Below are 21,807 nucleotides of genomic sequence, written 5' to 3' on the forward strand. Positions count from 1 at the left end.
TGTCGATTAGTAGGGTGAACACTGTCAGAAAGTCGAAATAGAAACTCCCGTTTGTAAGAATGAAGTATCATGTTAATTAGCATAGCGGATATTACATTTCAACAATTTAATTACGTTTCCATATAATATTTCAGTGAAATCTCATCTTCGTTAATCAACCGACTGTTTTTATGTGATACTCGAGCCTTCAGAATTTGTGCGCGTTTCAACTTCACCTATTATGTGCGACCAGTATTTTTTTCATTCGAAAGCATTATTAACTGTAATATTTATTTCAGTGGAAAACTAACAGCCGATATATAATTTCTCATGCATCAATCATCGTATTTTAATTATTTAAGCTAGAAAAATTGCCTACAGGGCTTTCAGAACGAATGAATTTATGTATCGACAACCCGGAATTTTTAATTAAAAAAGTTTCTATCGCGAAATACGCTTATTATTCTTTGCTTTCCTATAAGCGAAAAATCGTTACTTCGAACTTTTCTGTTAAAAAGCAGATTAAACGAAGGGGCGGAAAAACGAAAAGAAAGGTTCATAAAAGTAAACATTGAATATACTGCAGCAGTTCTATTATTCATATTCAGTGTATAGAATATTTTGCACGAATTATATGGAATCTGTACTCAGTTATATTAATCTAATTAACTCAAATAGTTCGATTGTGTACGTGCATGGATTAAAATTTTATTAAGAAGACTTTGTATTTTGTTGACTGAGAAAAATGTTTTTTTTTTAAAATAAGAAAAGTCATTAATGGGTCATTTATATATTCAAAAGATACATTCGTTTGTCATTCTTTCTACTACTTGAAAATATTTAATGCAAAATTTTGAAAATTTTTATAGTTAAAGCAAGTTATCGGTTGACAAAAATGGCAGAATTCCTAACTCGAAAATGAGTCTTCAAATTCATGCATACATAAAAAAGTTCAGTCCACAAAATAAACTGACTTAAAAAGCATTTAGTACTTTTTCTGTATAATTAAAAAAAGTTAAATACATACACATATATTTATATAGATCAATATCTATCTTTTTTTTTTTAATTTTAGAATCTTTGCGAAGAAATGATTTTTTCGAACAGTTTCTGTTGAATCATGATCTCCATGTGAATGTTTAATATCTTCCTTTGTTGAAGCAGGTAGCCTATCATGAACAACTTTATTTTCAACATACTCCGTGCGGGTTGGTTGAAGCTATTGTACATAGTCACAAGTTTTAGTAGAAGAAAACATTATTCAGTAATGAACCAGCTCCTCCTTCTCATTAAACGAAAGGCGTCTATCCATTAAAAGAGGCCAGTTACTCGAAAGGAAGCAGAAATCGTTAGTAGCTTTTAGTTTTCTTGTCCATTTCTCTCTCTATTTGCTCCTTGTTACTCCTAGTGCCGCGGATCGTTTAAGAATCTCGAAGGGCGTTTGCTAGTCAATTTAATTACATTCACCCTATCCATTCTCACTAAAAGGCTTTGGGCATATTTATTTGTTTGGAAGTAAAAAGCATTATTCCAGTACGTACAGATTCATACACTATCGATAATTATGTTACCCTGTAGTTTCTTATATTTCATTATTCTCACCGGATTTAATTGAAAGTTTAACTCTTAATCTATGAAATACGGTGCACATACACTATTCGAACAAAATGGAACCTTGATTAACGCAGCAATCAGGTCTTAAAGAGATGAAGTCATACGCAAAAGGAAGACGCAGTGTAAATTCAGAAGGAATCTCAGGACAGTGAAGGGTCATTAAAGGCTTTCAACTGACAATATAAGAAGGATCTGACGATTATGATTCAAAATTATCAGTGGGTCAACAAATTTTGCCGAAGAAGGGCAAAGAGAAGTGGAGCCAGTTGACGGAAGAAGAGAATGATGGTGTCAAGGAGGAAACTCTCAAATGGCAGCGATGAAGTTAACGACTCTTAGAATGCTAGAACATACCCCTTATATCTCGAGGTGCACTTGGTTGGAACAGGGAACGATTTAAATTAAGGAAGAACCAATCCTAGTCCTTTTTTGTCTGGATAAACAATGATTCTTCTGAATCATTCGCGACCCGTGGCTCGTTAAAGAAGGGTCGTTTCCTAGTTCCTACCCGACAAGGAAAGCAAAGTCACGTTCGTCAACCGCAGTAGGCGATTGCTCTTTCCTTTGAGCGGTTGGCCCAGTTTTCTCCTTTTGCTGCCGTTTCTTCACCCCTCCGACGCGATGTCCTCCTTCCTACCCCTTTGAGTCCACAGTTCTTTCGCATTTTCTCCCCTGAAATCGTCCTCATCTAACCTCTGAACGTTAGTGTGGGTCGTCCTTAGTCATCCCTAGAGTCTCGTTACACTGGTCTGAAGTGTGTTTCTTTGATAGTCGATCAACAAGGGAATAGCATATAGAGCCTAGGCAGTTACTTTGTACTCGTCCAGATTTATTTCGTTGAATGGCGAAAGAAAGCACAAGTCATTTTGACAGTTACCTCGAGTAAGACTCCAAGCTGATATTGTATGATTTCTGCAGTCACTTCAGTCTGGACGAAATTTTGTCTTTTATTTTAATATCTCATTCGTTATGAAATCCAATTGGGATAAGGTAGTTGATGGTAGGCGCCGATATCGAAAAATGACCATTAATGGAATTTCGATCGAATCTGTATTTATTTCCAACAGAGACGACAGCATTGTAGTTATCCATGTGAAAACTAAACATGTTGAGTAATTGAAAGACTTCAGGTTTCTACATGTATAATATTTTGTGCGACTAGTGGGTGTGTATATTCAGTTTTATTCGGAAAATGAGATGGATCACCAAATGAATGCATCGATTTTTAGAATTTATCCTCAATTATTTGCATTCTTTCATATACATTTTCTTGCAGTGCTTTTGCTCTGTTTAGTGGACTTTATAACAATTTGAGTGATATTCAATAACATACAAAACATACTTATGAGATTACAAAAAAGTTTATGACGATAGTTTGAGAATTGAGTTTCAAAAATCGAGTAAAGAATATTAGGATCTGATGTATGTACGTGAGTAGTGTTTTCCACTTTTTTACTTTTTACAGTCTATTCTAATACCCACATTATACGAGTAAATCTTATTATACCACGTATCGTTAGCTGCACAAGCTCACTAAGTGCTTCTACACTTCATGCCACTAACATCCGATTATGTCGAAGCCTACGGGGCGTTCATCGTAAGGGATTACTCCACCCTGAAGGTGTCAGAACAGAGGCTATTTTTATGAAGTTATGCTAGTGAAACTGTTCGCGTGATCAAAATGAAACTTTTACTCTGTATAGGACGTACAATAAACTATACGAGGAAAATAAAATTCCTCCATATCGTAGTGTACACATATTTTATCTCTGAATAATTATCAAATTATTAAAAAAATATGTACGTTATACTTTGAACAATTTATAATATTTAAGAGTTTTAAATTTCTCCAACACGTTTGAATTTGACAATTTGAAACAGAATTTGAAATTTTTAAATTCTCCAATTTCCAAATCTCCAAATTTCTGAACATTTCCAAATTATTTTCTTTTCTAATACTGAGGATACAGATCTTAAACTTCTCAAACTTTCAAACTCTCAAAACTTAGAAACTTTTAAAGCTTCAAATTTTTGAAGTTTCTGTACGTATTGTTCCTGTTTTCGGTTTTCAATTCCAGAAACTCTGTACTTGAGCTCCAAAAGCTTAATCAAAATGACTTCACTTTAGTACAATAAGAGTTAATACTGCCAGTGTTTTAACGAGACCTGGAATTATATATTATCTCGAAGGGTTCAGATTATCACTTCATGGAAAAAAATATACTTGAATTTACTTAAGCCGCAATGGTGACGCAACCTTTTAACGCGAAGCAAAAAAAGACATTCAATTACCCATGCTGGTGGACACGGTTGCATTCCGCGAAGCGTGAATATCGGTCGGTTTAGAAATTTTCTTGATACGCGAAAGGTTAACCGGAAACCGGGTCGTTCGCGATAGCCAGAAAGGTGTGAGAGAAAAAGCTTAGTGGATCCTCTGCCCGAGAGATATCGCTTCGGCACCTTTACGGATTCACGGATCGACGCTCTGTATGACCAAGGAAGAATGGAAGAAAGAGGGCGATGGGTAGCCGGTGGGGGTGAACGGGTCACAGAAAGAGAAGCTTCGGGGGCGCGTTTAGCAAAAAGGCGCAGAGAACCGGTGCTCTCCTCGGATATTCATGCGGGGTTGCGATTTATAACCGCCTTCCTTTTCTTTCTTCCGTCGGTTCTGTGTTTAAAGAAAATAATGAAAGTTCCCCCTTCCTACTCCCTCCCCCCTGTCCCCCTCTATCGCCCGACCCAGTGCCATTTTTCCTTCCCCGGTTCCTTTTTCCTCCTCTACTGTCTGTTGTAGAGAAAAACCTAGCATTATCCTCTTTCTTCCCGGCTTCGTCGAAGCTTCCATTCAGTCTGCTTCCTCGTTTAGTTCTCCTTTAAAGTTCTTTTCACCTTGATCTCGAGTTCGTCTGCGCAACATCACGAAAAGGCATTGTCGTAAACGATTCCCAGGTCCCGGCGAAAGGAGCTCAGCTATCAAGGTTGCTCAAGAAAGTTCGAATAGTGGTGTGTAGGGAAAATATGTATGGCCAAAGATTTACTTGATTCTCAGACCGAGAAACACTCTGTTCATTGTATTTTTCATACCTTCCATATTGTATTTCTGAAGATTTAGTTTGAACTATTTATTGCGATGATCATTGCACATGTCCTGTTGGAGATACGTAAAGCTACTCTTATTAGGAAAGCTCTCTGAGTGGCCTTTTCACTTTGCCCGTGTGTAGCTCTCAATAAGTTATAATATATAATGACAATATTCACTTTTGGAGGAATGTGGCCAATAGTTTACGAAATGTTATCTCAAGTAACTATGAATATCTTATTCTACTGAAGTATTTAGATACCTGATAATTTGCGAATTTGAATATTAACAAAATTTGTAAATCTGTATATTCAGAACATTGAATATCTAAACAAGTAAATAACGTCGAAAAGAAAAAAGCCATGGTCAAACACAAGAGGTGGCACGTACACGACTCACAGAGCCGAACGGGCTAGGACTTGGGACTAATAACAGTTCTCTAACAGAAGATGGTGATAATAACACAAACTAAAGGTACTAGAATGCGTGATTGAATACTGGAATAGCAACCAGCAGTATTTTCTCGCAAAACGAAGTAAATGAAAGTAGTGATCTATATTCTGTGAATGTTAGTTAATTCAATAGATATTCCATGAATCATTTGGTATTCTATGTTATGCTTACCGAATCAGGTACCGAATCAAATGTAACCTGAAATTAACGAAAATGGTATGAATTGCATTTTAATTACTGTATCTGTGTAGAGATTCGACCGAAATTAACTGGTTTTCATTTAAAAAATATCTTTCATGTACTTACCTTCTTTTACGATGAACATTGAGCTTTTAAATAAGTCAGCAATCTCTTGGATTGTAATCAAATGCTTCTTACGTGCTGTTTGCTGTGTACTAGAAAACCAGAATCAAAGCTGATATCGGTTTAACTTATTATCCTGGTAGATCTGTCTTGACGTTGTCCCCAGTATACCATTGATTTTTCCAATACTGCATAAAGATTGAAAAAGGTACTGGTGGGAGCAGATAAATTTGAATCTGACTATATATCATGAAGTGATTGAAACGCTTCTCAACCATAACTGCAGAATAAATTCTCTATAATGCATCTCTGTTCCTCATTCATGTGTGTGAAATAAGACGTCATACTAGTTTATGAGTGGTGCGATTTATTTTACTACCTAAGTAATGAACTGTTTGCTGGATTTTTGTCGACTTTTATAAATTTCAAACCAGAATCTGAATTTTAAGATTAATTTATTGAACATATTAACGTGTAGGTACTTTATTCAAGTTGGGATTTCTAGATATTAAGTTTTTTAAATATTCAAATTTGTTCATTTTCAAACTTATAAATATTGAGATAGCCAGATATTGGAATTAGGAGAAAGTACATTTTGCAAAGTAGTAAGAAAATGAATTTACCTTGGATAGACTGCTTTGTCCAACAATAGAAAGATATGAATTCTTGAATTTTTATGTAGCCCAAATGTTTACAAAGCTATACCAGCTATTTTGTTCGAGTAACAGAGGACAAAATATTTTTACTATAAGCTCATGTGTCACAGACGAGATTATATCGGAGAACCTCTTTCCGAAGCCACCTCATACTCATGACACTTTACCTTAGTCTTATTAAAAATATATTGATGGCGCACCCATAAAAAACTCTTGTTCTTAATAATTTCAAATTACTTTCAAGTTTCAAGTATTTAGATAGCAGAGTGTTCGGATATTAAGTTATTCGAACAAAGGTGTTGAGACCTCGCGTGTCTGACGCAAGGTGTCTCAGCATGTACTATATTGTATTGTCTTGTAATGTATTTGTACAGCTAGCGATACTAAAGGTGATAGGTACATTTAATCGTGAAATTTCACTAATGGTATATACCATTTTAGGAGCATTAGCGATAAGTAATAACAATCAGTGCAGTCGATTAGCAGAAGCGGAAGGAAGGTCTAGACGCGTAGCGGATGTCTCGACACGGACATACGTTATTCCAGCTGTCACTTCACTCGTATTGTAACTCCTACCTAGGTCGTTCATCATCAGGATAGATATCTCGATTATGCTCGGTGAATATTGCTCTTGTGTATGCGGGCAGGTTTATCAGTAGCTAGAATTTCAGCGCTTGATCATCGCCCGATGGATCCATTCTATTCCGAAACCGCACCACCACGAAAAATCCCTATCGAAAAGGCGTGTAATTCAAGTGGAAAATCGTTATCTGCCAGGAAATTGCAGTCTCTCCCACCGCGACAATCAAATGACTGGAATTTGCCATTGGACTGCACTGGATCGGTCACGGCGCTCGCAAATATATTTTTCTTTTCTTTTTTATATACTCAGCAGATTTCGAACAATGGCGAACGAAATTCAGTAATGTATATATTAAATAGTGATAGTAAACAAAAGTGTATAATTCAACGTAATCTACAGAAAAACTTATAATATGAAGTGAAAACAAATGAAAGACTTTTGTTAAAAATGAATCAGAATATCAAATTTTATTCGATATTTTAAAATGATTGTTTCATACAGAATCACGACTCATTCGTATCCAACACCTGTTCCGGAACATTCTGTATTATTATCTAACTAGAGGAATAAGTCTTTAAAAATTCTACCTTCATACGACACTTTTGGTCCACTTTATAACATATGTTCTTCTGGCTAGGTAGCAACGTGCAATTAACGATCACGTAGTATATCCATGTTTGTTTCGTTTTCGTAGCTAGCTTGGCAACATGAACGTGGAAAGAACGGCAATAGGAAATCGATCGGTCGATTGGTTGGCCCTGGGAGGCCGACTAGACGACGGATAAGTACCAATTATTAGAGTTACCGGCACGTGTATCGTTCGTTACCCGATTAAGGTGGCTGAAAAGGAATCCGATAGGAATCCAATGAGCACCGCCGACCAGAGGAAAAGCCATTACCTTTCCGGCACTGGCAACTTATGGCTGCTGTGTATCTGAAACACCGCACAAATGTGCAACTATACGATTACTTAACTGTAATGCTTGCCAGAGTATCGACTATCCTAAGCACGAACTGATGTATACTCTGACTGTGCAAACGTGATTCCCAACTGCTGTTTAATGAATTTTTTTAAACTATTCTTTAGAAATTCAAAAATTATGATATAACATTTATGTTTATTTAACTTTCACGGATTCAGGAACAATTGCCAAGTGTTCAATCTCTAGATCTTCATGAACTAAGGGATATATTAGTTGGTGTCATTTTTCTACGCCCAGCAATTCAATTACAAGAGAGGCATAAAATAACAGGTACAATTCTGCCTTTCTCTGGAGTTGGGAAATGTCTAATCTCTCACGTAGTTCATTTTTGTGGAACAATTTGCACCTCTTCCTTAGGGTCTAAATAAATTCGACAATATATGCAGGAAAAGTGTCGACATGAAGCAGTCTTCAGCTAGCAATTACAGAGTGATTGCTACATCTTATCAGCTTTTGTATTAATTCCTCTGCACTTTGAGTATAATATAAAAGTTAAATGTACCAAGTGTTCTTCCATCTCCTCAATTGGTCACTGGAAGCACAGTTTAATTACGCACATACATTCAATTTTCTTGTCAAACAGATTGACGAAACATCAAGAAAAAGTACACTCAGCTCGTAACACGTACATTATTATTTATATCGTGAAGATTATTCTAAGAACTGATAAGGACAATGCGTGATAGATAATTGGACATAAATTGTGGCAATTAATCGGGTATTACTTAGTATAAAGCAAGCCTGTCCACCGGTGAGATCCCTTACGGCCTATAGTCTCTCGTCACTTGTAGTAAGGCTGAGGATCATCGACTACTGCAAGACCGTTCATAATAGTGAACACGTGTACTCCTGTACACGTATAATGTGAAATTCCTTGTAATGAACAAGGGCCAATACACACGAACATGTATAGTAAGTACACGGATAGGGGTAAATTATACAATACACGTGTAATATACCTATATTTTCAAATATTCACGTGTATGAATGAGTACAAAACATTCTTTTATTGGGGTTGTATGACAAAAGAGACGGTTTTAAAGTAAAATTACTAATATCCGTCCAAGCTTCTGTAGAACTATAGGAATGTACACCTATGGTAAGAAATTTACGGGTATTTGTGAATTTCTGTTCACATGGAGCGCAGTATAGTACTCGAACAAAAGGTCTAAATTAAAAAGTGAAATTATAATAAAATAAAATGGATTGGTATTTCATTCCTAACCTCTTCTCTATTTACTTCTCAAAGGTTAAAAAGTAATATCGTTTAACATAAATAAAAATGTGTCACTTTTTCGTTCTAAAGTTAAAATCGAAGTAGGAAAGAAAGCAGTGCAAATTGAATAAACACGAGATCCTTGAAAGCCTCCATAGGCAATTTCAAATTGTATCGCATCCCTGCGAAGCCTCAGGCCTGGGGATGTAATTTCTTCTCAAAGTCGGTGGTATTCGAGCAGTTTCGGTGAAACGACACTCTGCAACATTCTCTGTCAAGGAAATTCGTTTGCTATCTTTCTCTTCTCGCTCTTTACTTTCTTCTTGCCTTCCATTTCTCTTTCCACGTTGCAATACGATGTTTGTGATGCTCTGTTCCTTATTTCTCTTTTGAAAGGACAGGAATGTGACAACAAGGACGAGAATATCGTACAGAGCGAAATACTTCAGAAACCCAACCAGAAGTAATTGTTGCGTATCGGTAACAAGACAATCTTCATCAAAAGGCACCGAATATTTTAATATCTGACTGAATTGATGAAATTGATTATTCTTTAATGTTTTGAAATTCATGGCTGATGAAAAGGAATAGGAATATGATTCAGTTAAGAATTATAGGACTTTTCACAGCGTAGCCTCACTGATTCCATTATTATATTTATGGTCTAAGCCCTAAGCTAATATTTACATATTCGACTACTTAACTTTAAAGCCAAGATAACATCGTGCACGGAAATTGTTTAGTGGCACGTGTTTGTTAGATTCACATAAGCATTTCTTTTATACACTCATCATTTACGCACGCATGCATACGGGCTCGTGCTACTCACCAACCTAAAAAAAAGCAAAAAATATGGGATAATGCGATTCAAATTAAAATAGCGTGTAAAATCCTACCATGAAGGAAATGAAAGGGAAATAGAGTATGTGTTGACGCCTAAAGGAGTAAGAGGCAAAGCCTCTTATCAGGTTGTACTTTTCACTATTGTACATTTAGGGAAAATAAATGCATTTTTTAATTTATAAGTCTTTATTATTGTTTTTAATTGGTAATTGATTTTCAAAAGAAATAATTTTTGTATGATAATTCTTAAGTGTTATTAAGATTTTGGAGTTACTACATAGAGCACAAGATAATATTTTGATGTATACTGAAAAGCTAAATGATGATCTAAGGTTGATAGATATTAAATAGGATTTCAATTACCTTACTTTTCATATAACATTTAAAAGTTTTAAACGTTAAGGGTAGAAAGGAAATTCATTTTAAGCTAAGGTTGTGAAACTTACTCGAATAATTTCGTTTGTAAACGACTTTTCTTTTTTATTTATTTATTTATCGTCGCATCGACTAATGTCATTAGCGACCAATAAACGACTTTATGAAGTACATTTATGACATTTTTGTTTTATTCTAATACAGTTAATAATGTTACTTATTTAAATTAGGAGATCTTGTACGTTGTCTTTTTTAGAATTCAAAGTCATAGTAGTAGTACACGTTAATACGCTCCAAGGAAGTGTTAAATACTCCAGATATTCTACAATACCAGAAACCAGAAAAATTCTTAAATACACTTAAAAATAGACAACACAATGTGAAATATTAAAAAATGTTATTATACAATACAAGATGGTCCACACAACTAGAATAAATCACATTCTCTGAATATAGTGACAAAAAAATATTAGAGAAAATAGGTAAGTGGCTCAAAGAGGATTACAGTTCTAGGACATATTTTTGCATATTTAACGCCACGTATGCATTTAACTGTTGTACCATTTTTTCGAATAAAAGCGTATTTTTTCCATGTATTAAATTCTTTCGTCATCCAGTGTAAGATAAAGTATTGGCGTAAAGTCATCGAAAAATTATTAGTTTGTGAGATATTTTATATTTTGTCAAAATTTTTAAGGCTTCTAAAGAATTTGAGAATTAAATTTCCTTTAAAAAAGAGAAGCATCATCTGTTAGGAAATTCGATATGGGTACAAACATACGCGGGTCTATTTAAAAAATTGTGTAGCCACATAATGTGCACACATACACCGTACACTTGCAAAAAAAGAAATGCAGACTTTTTTATACTACTTTTGTCAATCCCCGTAACTTTTTTTAAATTAGACATATCACAAAGATATAACTTATTCTTTACATGAGCTTACATGCAATTAAATCAGAACTCTTTTCTATTTCTTAATGAATAAAACCTGCCTTTTTAGGAAGTACAGAGAAAGATGTAAAGATTTTTTAAAAATGAACTATTTCTTACTTAAAAAAACACAAAAAGTCATTTCTTAAAGCTAGAGAATAAAAAACATAGATTTTTAAGACCCCTGTGGTGGCTCATAAACTGTTTCAACAGAAAACAGTTTTTATTGGTTTAACGTCGAATATTAAAAGCAAACTTTACTCTTAGATTTACTCTTAGAAAATAGTTACACAATTCTTATTTTTTCGTCCCTCAGTACTTTATGCACACGTGTTAATCCTTTCATAAATAGTAATACACATACGTGCTATTTATTTTTTCTACAATCGTACCTAGAATAACACTACACGCCTAGTTAAAAGGGAATAAGAATAAACGATGCTCAAAAAAGAATCACTTCATCGCAAAAAAGTTAACGACGCTTAGAAAGGGATTTCCCTCACATGTGGGCCCAGAGCATAGAAGCCAAGCATGGTTGTTAATCACAAAGGAAGGTAGTAAGTTCATCGTAGCTCAGATTTCGACGCCCCTTGGTCGGCCACCGAATAATCTACAATTAACGCGCGATTACTCAAGCCCAGGAGCATCTTAACGCGACGGCTCGTTTGCTTGTCTGCGACTTCGCAGACAGGACACCTGTTTCCTGGCCCCTTCTGGCGTTGACGTCGACAGATCCGTTTATTATGCCGTACAGTTGATCATCGTCGGCTCAGCAGCCAGCTGGCCGCCTTGGCGTCCTACTTGGTGTACTTACTTAGACGCATACGTCCACCATCCGAATAGGAGGCAGCCACTTGGCCGGTGAACTATGTGTCTGACTGTACTTACGCGCGCGCGCGCGTGCACACACGCGTTCCATGCATTCAAATTAATATCGGCGAGATTAGCGTAGGCAGTAAGTAACTAACTGCCTGTTGGCAATTAGAACCAGCAGAACTGGACGGTCAGGGACTGGTCAGCATTGGGAAGAGTCTCTCGATTAATCTCCTTAGAAGCGAGAGAAATTGAAACTCCCTAGCGTGATTAAAGGGAGTAGGCGGTTTCGTGGTCGCGCGATAGATTTTCTGGGATCTCGAAAGCAATTTCGACCATAACGGGATCAGGGCGAGACCCGTGTTTAATATCGCAGAGATTAGCGACATATTCGTTGCGATTCTGATCGTTGTGGTTTCGGATTATCAAATGATTGGTTTCCTCTATTTCGTGGATTTTTGGTCGATTAATTTTTACTTAAATTGGGGATATGAAATTGATGAAATGGTTGGTAAGAAATACTTCTTATATTATGAAAAATTTTGTATCTAGCTGGGGAACGTTTATAATTCATATATTTCTTATTAAAGTTATAAAATCTTAGACGTATGTTTTTTAATTAGACTGAAATAGGTGGCGTCAAAGTTCAATTTGACGTTTGAATTATTATTGTAAAAGAAAAATTAATGTAAAGAACATCTTCTACATGTTCCGTAATTTTACCAGATGTTAAGGAATAATAATGCGAAATTTACTGTAGGTAATTTTATGCAAAATTTATCACTCGTTAATTTATTACAGAATTATACCAATAATGCAAAATTTTAATATTTTCTTTATCTTGGGATTTATTTATATATTGTATGCCAATGCTGGTTCAATACCTGAATGATATATAAAAGTAAAACTACCATCACTTCTTCAATTCATTTATAATTCAGAAACAAGAATATATCAAATTTATCAGACAAAAGAATAGTTAAGCCAAAAGCTTCTTACTGAAATCTTTCAATTCTGATACTACCAGTTTTAATCAAATCAAAACGCGAACACCCAGAATTGTTTATTTTTAATGAAAGATATAAGTACGTATATGCTGTATAATTTTTAATTTGCAGAGTAACAATTTTGAACGCTCGTTTGTCAAAATAAGAGTTCTGTGATTAAAAGGACAATGTCCATTATTGATATTTACTGACTAAATAGCGCAGCAATTTCTATATACCATTCGAAAGATCTTGGAACGAGTAGGTTGATATTAGTTTTAACTTCGTAATCATTTCAACTTATCTCGAAAAACGATTTTAAAGTTTCCAATCTTGCAGTTTTCAATAAAAAAAAAACGTTGATAGTGAAATATCATGTCACTTATGCTTCGAGCATTTTCTGTGAAAACAAGTGAATAACTGGCATTTATAACACGGAAATGGTAGTATTTCCTAAGGTCACATAAGATACGTTTTCATATGAAGTTCTTTTGTTATTTTTGTATATCGAATACGCCTCTACAAAGTTTCCTGTTTGTATTATGGAACATCTTATATAGGATGTTCGAAATTATAAAATGAAAATTAAGGATAAAGAAATTGTCCCCAAGATCTAGTAACATTTTTTCAGTCTAAAAATGACTTAAAAGCTGTGCCATCGACCCTTCGCGTGACTGAGCATATGGGTCACCGAATTCGAATGCGTTAAAGAAACATTACTTATTGTTTGATAAGTTGGATATTTCTGGAGATGACAAGTTAGAAATAGCGATGATGAAGTATGATAAATCGACAGTTATGAGCACTTAGAATGTATAAAACATTACAGTATAAAATTTGAGAAAATTAACCATCAAGCCTAGTCTGTTAGAAACTATGCGAAAGGAATTGAAGAAAACTCTGGAGAGTTTCATAAAAAAATATTTACATCACGTATTAAACTCACGCAAATAAAATTTAAGTAGAAGACTTACATACATACTAGCAATTAATTGTTTTTATTTTCTTCTTGCTTTTTTTCTTCTAAACCTGAGTCTCATAGTTTGTAATTTTGTGTATACTTCATTTATCCTTCCGAATACATTTATGCCATTATGAAATGAACGTATCATAAAAGTGCCTTCGCGAGCAGATCGTATCAATGTTTAATTGTACGACCTGTCAACCAGTAGGAAAATTTATTACTGGGATGCCCGTAAAACTGATGACAGTCCTCGACGTTGCTGGGAAAGATAACGACAAATAGGAATGTCACTTATATAGGCACGTTGCATTGGCACGATGGTGTATAATCGCGAAGAAGAAGGGGAAGGAAAATGCAGGCGCAAAACAGAAGGAAACCGAAGCAAGGATCCGAGCTCCTAAGGAATATTATCGCGTAGGAGGAAGTCATCTTTTACGCGTTCAGAATACCAAGGATGCTTCTTGAACGAACAAATGCGTATTTTTACTGCTTCTTGATAAACAAATTCGTATCGTTTATTATAAGAACATGAATAATCAAGAAAAGAGATATAAATCCGTAATTAGTTTCGTACTATCTTTATTGCTATTGATAAGTTTTTCATTGCAAACTGAATAAATTAATCCATAAATATAGTACAGTGTTAAACAGCATGTATATGAATCATAATCTTTTCCATTTTAAATTACTGAATAATAGATTCAGATTATAAATATCTAACCAAGAATATTATTGATACATATCACACAATGGTTTTACAGAAATTAAATTCTAAGATATAAATTAATGAATTTTAGTTCAGAGGAATCAGTGAACAAATATTTTTTATTAAGATTATTGAACTAAAAGAAAACCATTGAAAAAGTATTTGCTAAATACAAAATGTATGCATGCAATACCTGAAAGCGATAGCTTAAGTATTTATGTAAAACACTAATATGTCATTGCAATAGACATGTTTCATAATCGTACTATCTTTGGCGAATAAATTTTAATTGGTCTACTGACAACGAAAATATTGGGGATTATTATATTCGCCCTGTACAACAATCTTTTAAACGAGGCATGGTTTAGCAATTTCTCATGGTTTCGAGTTAGGTGAATGCATCTTTTTATATTTAAAAAAATTATTTGTAAATTTCAGGCGTAAATGGGTGAAAATTTAAAGGGTAACGTTTGAGAAGTCGACTTGTTTCAATAATGACACTTAAACTTTTATTCGTTAAATATAAGCGTTTAAAAATTAATAAAATCCAGCTGGTATTATTGCCAGTAAAAACATCGTGGCAAAAATGAGGTCGTGGGAAAGGAATGATCGGCATAATCACTATTCATATTAAAGCAAATGTTCTTCGCATTAGTAGATTATGACAATGACACATATGAATTTATATTTGCCTTCTTTAAACACTTAGAATTCATAAACGAATTTATATTTGATTTTCCACTTATTTTGTCATACAAAATTGCCCTTCAAATGTTTTCATATTTTTATGCTTATTGTTTTTTTTATCTGTATTATAGTCAACATAGGTTTATGAGTAAGTACCCACATACACCGTTCAGAATGCATCGCAATGACATAAAAAGTCATCTACCACTCTCTACTACTAAAGCTGCTATGCATTTAAGCCAGACGCGCATGAGCCACTGAACAGTTGCCATGACTAACAGCTGGTCAGTACGCATACGTATTTTCATTAGAGACACGTATTCTGTTCGTACAACTAAATACTCGTAGTTACACAATGAAGTCACCAATGCGTATCTAGCCTTAAGTGGGATGTCCCTTCAGTTTTATACGTCCGTAATATAAAGATACCAGATTGCAATTGCGTCTATTGGATACGTTTATGACTCTTCGTGCAAAATATTATGCATATTTATTTGCTCTTACTTTTCTGTGATTTATAAGTCTTTCTATAAAAATTATAAAATAAAACGAGGTTTATCATTAAGTTTACTATTATCGTAGAACCTAATATCCTTTGGTGATGACACTGAGGTAGAGCAGACTGTAGTGCATACAGTATCATCGCCACGAATTGCACCTATTAAAAAAAGACAAAAACATGATTTGGTATATATTATTAAAATTTTTCTTTTTTTTGAATAACCGAATATATATTGACAACCTCAAGAAAATTTAAAAAATATCTGTAATATACAGTAAGAATAAGAAGCATACAAGTAAAAAATTTTCACTGTTCATACAGTTCGAATGTAATACACAGATTTACTATTATTTTTAATTTTACAAAATACATTATGAAGTAAATTTTAACCAACAGACATTTCATAACGCTAAGTTTTTTTTTATTTTTCTGTAAAGAAAACATCTTTTTACTTTGTTGACGAATGTTGTACGTACTTTCAGTTGTATTTCCTCGCAGAAATGCGATATTTACTTGGAAATTACGCAAACAGAATGTAAAATCGTCCCAAAATATATGTATGTTTCATTTTGAAAATTTTTTACTTGCACTGTGTAATGAAGTTACAACAAATAATTACTATAATTATTATTCATTTCCTAAATTAGTTTTCCTTTAATTACCACTGCAAATTTTCTTTCTCGTGTGGAAAATAGCTCATTCAATAATTTCGTAAAATAAAATCTCCAAATAATAGGGTATTTCGTTTAAATTAATATTATTTATCAATAATTTTACTTACCATTTGTGCTATGGTAATAATTGGTTTGAACGGTTGTAAATACAGCTGTATTTTTTGGCCAAAGGAAGCCAACAAATAATAAGTGTACATTACAACATGTATGCCACAATTAACAAGTATAATCGTCAGCGACATCCCATGGGGCCAATATTTCGTGCTGATCCATGTTAGGGCTAAGGTGGAAATGTGATGGTACAAATGCAAGAATGATATCTGCCGATTTTTCTTTCGAAGTACAAACAAAAACGTCTCAATAAAATCGACAAGCTTCACGAGCATCACGCACCAAATAATAGTAGCTATCTGCAACAAAACTGTTCATTAGTTTACTGACATAACGCCAAAAATAGATTTTACATTTAAACAATTTTTGATGCGTAAAATCTAGTATCATCTTTATTAAACATCATAAACATTTCTCAATACGATTTATCATTGAATTTGAATTGATTTGATAAGTATTACCTCCCACGTGACATGCAAGTATAATTTGTAACTATTTCCCTTATATCTTAAAATCGTTTTTCTCAATCCTCATCATCAATAAGATAAAACTGAATCACTAATAAAAGAATACTTTCTGTGCTATACAAAATTATTGCTAGTAACGTTCGATACGTACAATACTTTATATTGCATAGAATAATCGACTAAAACGTGTAGACAGTAATACAAATTTTGGACATTTTTGGAAGATATGTTCTAGACACAAAAAGAATCTAAAAGTTCAGAAACACCTAGTTCTTTAGTTCATATTATTTTGTATTTTATAAAACACTCCCCTCGTATGAAGATATCTCCTGTAAAGAACAATGACTACGTTCTGACATTTCAGCATCGTTGATGTCTACTATATGTAGCAGGAGACATCACATACGTGACGAATACAAAACAGTTTCCGAGATGTTCTGAGAAATACTTTAGAAGATACGTGAGATCGCTGGGTCAAGGTTTCCGTGCGTTCTGATTGTAACTCTAACTCAGGTTCGAAATCCGGATATGCGAACAAGGTTCTGAGTATTTCGAATATTCGAATTTGGATCCAAGTATTCGGATATTCGGATCTAGATCTTTTCTTTTAATTATAACTATTACTTTCCAAATATTCGAGTTTTCCAAATACTCATTATAAAAGCCAACATCTAAATGATATCCCACCTAAGCTCTCCGAAGTATATGTATGTATAAACATCAATTTTATTTATTTTGTGTCCAAAATTTATTTTCCAAGAATGAACTTCACATTGTCCACAACACAATAAAACTGCATTTTCTATTAGAGATAACGTACAACTGTGAGCGACAATGAAATTTCTTTCGTAGTACCTTGTATGATTTTGGATTCATCGAATCATCAGGAATAACGCAATAGAAAAAATAGTCGTCGTACCATCCAGCATCGAATGAATGATACACTACTAAGGAATTGATCACTATTTGAAACATATCATAGAACTGAATGAATCTTTTCAAAGAATATGGCGGTTTATCCTTCATATACCTAGGTCCGTAGTCTAGCACGAGGTATAAATACCCCAGCGACGCAAGAGTGATAGGTATAAAAGAACCGACCAGGAACCAGTCGTTCGTTCTTTTGTCTGTAAAATATTACAAATGAATTAGCTTTTATTGTAATAGGAAATAAGGTTTAGTTATGTGTATAATTATAGAGATGTTATAATAAAATATTCACTTCATACGTACAATAGACATTTAGGGGCTAGAACGGATCTAAGAATTAGGACCAATTCTATATCTTGTTTTTAGTATTATGGACAATAAAGTAAAGGCATTTCATGTCAAAGTGAATTGAAATTTCGAAACCACGTTTTCTTATACTAGATTTCTCTTCATAGATAGCCAATTAAGTTCAGCAACTTGTAAAATACTAACTATTGTTTGTGGAAACATAGTATTATAACTCACAATTCATTTTTTTGGAAAATGCACTCTGAAAAATTTTATTACTTACCAGCAATTTCTACCATGTAGTAGTGGTACATTTCCAATAGATCCATTATTGTTCTTTTGCGCTTTCGCCAAGACTAATATGGGATTGCTCCTAATGATAAACATAAAGTATCGAATTTCAGTACACACTTTGTCGCAGATAGCATTAACACAATGGTCTTTTTGCCAATGCATATTGTCCGCAATACACTCAAATACATCCGGAAAGAATGTTTTAATTCTTGCGTACTATGGGTTGCGCAGATACAGATCTAGATATGTAAATATTAATACTAAGAGTTGCGTCTCTAAACGCTTAAGGGGATGCAACCCCCATTTTTTCTTTTTTTTTAAATAAAATGGTATATTAATTTTTTGTTACGTAAAAAGCGTAATTTACTTCAAACATTTTTTCCTATTTTATCTAGTTAATGAATTATAACAAAGAACATCCTATTAATTGTTCACAGTATTGTACACTTAAGAACAGACACGTATTCTTTCTCATTAATTAAAGATGTTATCGTTGTAATTACTCAAGATCGATCAGGTTGACAAATGGAATAAAAGCTGTTATTTACGACTGAAAAAATACAGTTACTTTTACTTTACTTGACACGTTCACGTCGGCGCTGCAATTCGAATTTCGCGCCACTGGGTGGCTGTTTCAAGAGCTCTTTGCTTTATCAGTGTGAGTGACCGGTGGTACGCGCCATTCGATGGAATATTCAAATGTGAGCCATCGGTGGTACATGACGACGTAAATATGTTAAATAACAAAAACTTAATGTACCATTTTGTATAAAGAAATAGAGATTGTATCTCCTCAACCCCTCAGAGACGCAACTCGCAAGCCATTTGCACTCGAAATGATTAGACCCTACCCTTTAATTAAAAGAAAAAAACATGTGGATATCTGTAATAATTTAGGAGAAATCAACTTGTCACACTTTAGATGACACTGCGTGCATGTGCGTCACTATAACGTAAGTGAATTAAAGATGCATATACGTGCTCTAATGATACTGCAATTTTCGAATATCCTACTACTACGGTAGTGTGTGACGTCTCGAGTTGAAACGTGGAGACTAAAGCAGTGTCGAAGTTCGTAGTTGATGAAGCGAATGAAAAACCCCTTTTGTCTCTGTGTCGTTCCGGGTGCATTCAAATGTGTCGCGTACAGTACACTTCCATTTTTTACGTTCGAAAATTTTACTGATCTATAATATAATTTATTTAAATAGTTATTTGCTTTTTAACTGTTTCTTAGCTTTAACAGTACCTATAGTAAGCAACATTTTATGAACTGCCTTTCAATGCTTCTCATAATTTCAGGAACTATGTATACTCTTTTTCTTTGTAGACATAACTGGCTAAATCATTTACTAATATTTTTTTTTCATTAAATCTTCATGAAAATATTGTCATCAAATTTGCGAGGTTTTCGTGAACAAAATACAATCACCGAAGCATTATCACGAAGGTTTCTTTCTTAACACATTGAGCGCCACATATTCTTTCATATGCACAGTGATTGTAACTTAAAGTAGTATTATCATTTGTTTATTTTTATATACATTTTACGATGCCGCCCTATTTTTTAATAACTTTCGTTACAGCGTTTTGTTAGTATCGTTTATATATAAGCAAATTAATGTTATTCATAATTACATAAGGTGTCCTACAATTGGTGATACAAGCGAAATGGGATAATTCCACATGGAAAAGCAAGATGAAAATGTAGAATAAGAATTTTTGATATCATGCTTTGTTAGCATATAGGTACTTCAAGAGTAAACGGGGAAAGAGAAATGCGTCAATGATTCAGTCAATGATTCAGTCAATGATTCAGTCAATGGTACAGTCAATGGTACAGTCAATGGTACAGTCAATGGTCAGACCAAGAGAGTTTCCCCTAACCCGTGTACCCTTTAAGCACACCTAAACAGTACTTCCATACGCTTGTATTCGATTATAATTCAAAGTCAGTTTTCTCGAAATCAAAGCACGATATCAAATAATTTTATTATATATTTTCAACTTACTTTTTCACGTAGAATCCACTTTCCACTTGTATCAGTAGTTCTGGAACACCTTGTGTAAAACCTGTCACCCACATATGGGTGGCATTACGTGTGTTAAAACGAGAACAATATAGAACAGTTCTGCACAGTTGGGTTTATATGCACACAAACACCTTTCATTTGTTATAAACAAGATCAGAAGCGCAATAGAAAGTAACTGACGTTATTAATTATAAGGTAAGATGCAGGAACTACTTGAGAAATTCTAAAGGTGTATACGTACCAAGATACAACTGCTATGGAAATGATCAGGTATGCTTGATTGCGCGCTCGTCAATGCTCGTTGCTTTTGGTCACCGTAATGACTTCGACGAACAGCTGAGTTGTAAAAATCTAATATAAAAAGGATTTTTCTTATATTGTGTAATCGCCAATATTGCATACAGATTATACTGATTAATATTAATCAAGTAAGTTCTTTGCAACATTTACGCAACCACCTTGAAATTAAAATGATAAAATCCTAATCCCTCTCATACTTAAAACATAACTGTTGCTACTACTTATGATTAACTAAGGAAACTATAATTAATTACTATTAACTTCAGTAACTGCTTCATCAATGTGCTCTTTCTATCCGTATCTCTAAATATTCAGAAAATGCTTCAAAAAGTGATATTTGTAGACAGATATTTTAACCTATAATTAGTGTGATGAGAAACCCAGCATCTGTATTAACCCTTTGCACTCCGTTGTCCCTTCTAAGAGGACAAAATGAATGGAAAATAAGAACTTCGGAGTGCAAAGGGTTAACTTAACTTTTAATACAATTGAGCTTATTTGATAGCTTATTGAACTAACAATAGGTTGTAAATCTTCTGTATACTGCCATGATCTAATTTTTATAATGGGATTAAATCAAAAAGAATTTTCAACTCTTTTAAATTATTTGAAACTTTTACATTTGCGGAAGTACTATATCTATAATAGTCTTTCTTTTAATGATGTCGATTAGTAGATGCAATTTTATAACATTTATAATATAGACACACTTTTAATGTCAGTAACAATAGTCTACTAAAGTTGATTCCCGAAGTTTATAGATCAATATTGAGACATTTATCGTACGTCGGTGGAATAAGTATTATTATTCATAGTAAGCCTATATTATTGCTTCGATTGATATTCGCATTTAATTAGAATTTCTAACATGTATGCTAATGCCTTTTATGGATGTTCACTTTATAAAACGTTTTCTTGAAAATTGTAACTTTTGTATAATATTGTAGCTTGCTCTTCATAAAAAAAAACTCTTTTTACTATTTCTTAATAAAAATAATTTCAATCTAATTTTTGCGACATTTTCTCTATCGCAAG

General features: G+C 33.8%; 2 protein-coding genes across 8 annotated transcripts in view; one reads left to right on the forward strand and one right to left on the reverse strand.

Annotated features, from left to right (window-relative positions):
* LOC143186354 (CUGBP Elav-like family member 1) overlaps positions 1-21,807 on the forward strand; it is a 537,153-nt gene that overhangs the window by 346,104 nt on the left and 169,242 nt on the right. The window lies entirely within an intron of this gene.
* On the reverse strand, positions 14,599-18,519 carry LOC143185916 (very long chain fatty acid elongase AAEL008004-like). Its single transcript, XM_076389244.1, has 4 exons — positions 18,429-18,519; positions 17,783-18,054; positions 16,457-16,759; positions 14,599-15,831 (listed from the first exon to the last, which is right to left on the reverse strand). The coding sequence occupies exons 1-4, from the start codon at positions 18,472-18,474 to the stop codon at positions 15,664-15,666; spliced, it is 789 nt and encodes a 262-aa protein (XP_076245359.1). The 5' UTR covers positions 18,475-18,519; the 3' UTR covers positions 14,599-15,663.

Source organism: Calliopsis andreniformis, chromosome 12 (genome assembly GCF_051401765.1).
Source record: "Calliopsis andreniformis isolate RMS-2024a chromosome 12, iyCalAndr_principal, whole genome shotgun sequence".
NCBI classification, from domain to species: Eukaryota; Metazoa; Arthropoda; class Insecta; order Hymenoptera; family Andrenidae; genus Calliopsis; species Calliopsis andreniformis.

Bases quoted from the DNA above. Each gene is read 5' to 3' on its own strand.
- LOC143185916 (XM_076389244.1), bottom strand. From the start codon at position 18,474: ATGGATCTATTGGAAATGTACCACTACTACATGGTAGAAATTGCTG. The intron at 16,760-17,782 runs GTACTACGAAAG...GTTTTGTTGCAG, and splicing joins TGAATCCAAAATCATACAAG to ATAGCTACTATTATTTGGTG. The intron at 15,832-16,456 runs GTAAGTAAAATT...TTTTTTTAATAG, and splicing joins TTATTACCATAGCACAAATG to GTGCAATTCGTGGCGATGAT.